Source organism: Trichechus manatus, unplaced genomic scaffold (assembly GCF_000243295.1).
Source record: "Trichechus manatus latirostris isolate Lorelei unplaced genomic scaffold, TriManLat1.0 scaffold00021, whole genome shotgun sequence".
Lineage (NCBI taxonomy): Eukaryota > Metazoa > Chordata > Mammalia > Sirenia > Trichechidae > Trichechus > Trichechus manatus.
In genome coordinates this window covers 1,416,584-1,418,426 of record NW_004443957.1, presented here as the reverse complement: position 1 = coordinate 1,418,426, position 1,843 = coordinate 1,416,584, and the positions used below count along the sequence as shown (strand labels likewise).

At 34.2% G+C, this 1,843-nt stretch overlaps 1 protein-coding gene across 1 annotated transcript in view; it reads left to right on the top strand.

Annotated features, from left to right (window-relative positions):
- The window catches only part of RYR2 (ryanodine receptor 2), a 529,910-nt gene that overhangs the window by 48,510 nt on the left and 479,557 nt on the right, over positions 1–1,843 (top strand). Inside the window, exon 3 of the mRNA XM_023728152.1 lies at positions 1–99. This exon is cut by the window's left edge and continues 6 nt beyond it. Within this exon, the coding sequence (XP_023583920.1) occupies positions 1–99 (99 nt within the window). The remainder of the gene's footprint in view (positions 100–1,843) is intronic.

Below are 1,843 nucleotides of genomic sequence, written 5' to 3'. Positions count from 1 at the left end.
CCACCAGATCTCTCCATCTGCACCTTCGTGTTGGAACAGTCCCTGTCCGTCCGGGCCCTGCAGGAGATGCTGGCTAACACGGTGGAGAAATCCGAAGGGGCAAGTACCTAGTTTACGTACAGTTACAGTATTTTAATGAACTCAGGTACTATATGAATGGTTTCTTTCCCAGGTATTGGAGATTTTCTTTTTGCTGAAATAAGTCAATGCTGTTTGCTTGCGATTTCCTTAAGTTTAACTTTCTGCTTTATGCAGCAGGTCTATGATGTCCAAAAGAACTTAACAAAAATCCAACCTCCAGTGACCTGTGTCACTGAATCTACGCTTAAGTTTGTGTCTTACATAGAACTGTCCTTTGAGAATTTGTGTGTCTACTTACCTTTTCAGAGCTGTATTACTATTTTAACTGACTGCTTTTTGCATGTCCACTTGTCATTAACCTTTGTTTCATTTTTCCAATACCTCTAACCATCTAAGTAAGTTCTTTATGGCAAGTAAAATTTCATGGCACTGTTACATATTTTAAGTAACGGAATTATAGTGATACTGCTTTATTGAACTGCAGTTTTGCAAAAAACTAGTCATTCTCTTCTTAAAATTAAAATTTTTATTCTGTCTACTGATGGGGACATGTTTCTCTGAAAGCAAATTTGGTTATTTAATCATTTTCCATGAGACTTGCTAAGACTGATTTCGGGATGTTACGTATTCTAAACCAATTCGTTAAAGCTTAGAACTAATCAAGATAATAAATGATCAGATTTTTGTTTCCTGGTATGGTACTTTTTTGGGGGGGCGTACTATAATTGTTGCAGAGTATTGTTGGATAAACTATTTCCAGGAATAAGGTTGAAAAATTTCTTTTGCCCTTATTACTCTATGTATTGCTTTCATTATTGTTGATCATAGTTCCTATTCGTATACGTAAAGAAATTAAAAAACGGTAAGCAATAGAAAATGAGTGATCAGTTATGATACAGCATTATTTTGTCAGCATTTCATTTTATTTATTTTAGTTGCACACAGCTTAGGACTTTAATTAGTTTTTGCATAAATTCTAAATTGATTTTAAATTTTAACAGTATTAATAATAAGCGTGGAGGAGAAACCTTAGGAGTTTTTATTTGATATTAGACTCTAAGCTCATTTTACCAAAGCTCCAAATATTGTATTATGTTGTGTGTGTTTTCATTTTTCAACCTCTTTTTTGGTTACAACAGCTTTGAAATGACTTCATTAAAATATAGAGATTCTTTTAAAATTGCTGTTCTTTCATGCAAAGCTTTTAGGATAGGCTTAAATTAAGCAGTAAAAAATTTCTCAGTATACAGCTAGTTCAGTTTCTACTTGGGATAACCCCTCCTGATTGTTAAATATCACTGAGGCATACGAACTTTGAAATTCAAATCAGTCTTTAGAAAGAAAATCATTTTTCCTTTGCATTAACATCTGGAAAAATGTGTATTGCCATTTCTCAATCTTTGTAGCTAGCAACTTAGACTAAATAGCCATAAATTTAATTTTAACATTGCTAAGATGCTTTTTATAAATTTAACACCTTTAAAAAGATGTTTAATTTCCCACAAAATTATGGAATTGGACTAAAAAAACAAACCAAACCTGTTGCCGTTGAGTCGATTCCAACTCATAGCAACCCTATAGGATGGAGAAGAACTGCCCTGTAGGGTTTCCGGGGAGCACTTGGTGGATTTGAACTGCCGACCTTTTGGTTAGCAGCCGTAGCTCTTAACCACTACACAACCAGGGTTTCTGGAATTGGACTAGGCATGCTCATAATTTTATCTCTGTATAGGAAGTGATTTGAATACTGTTTTAGGACTTA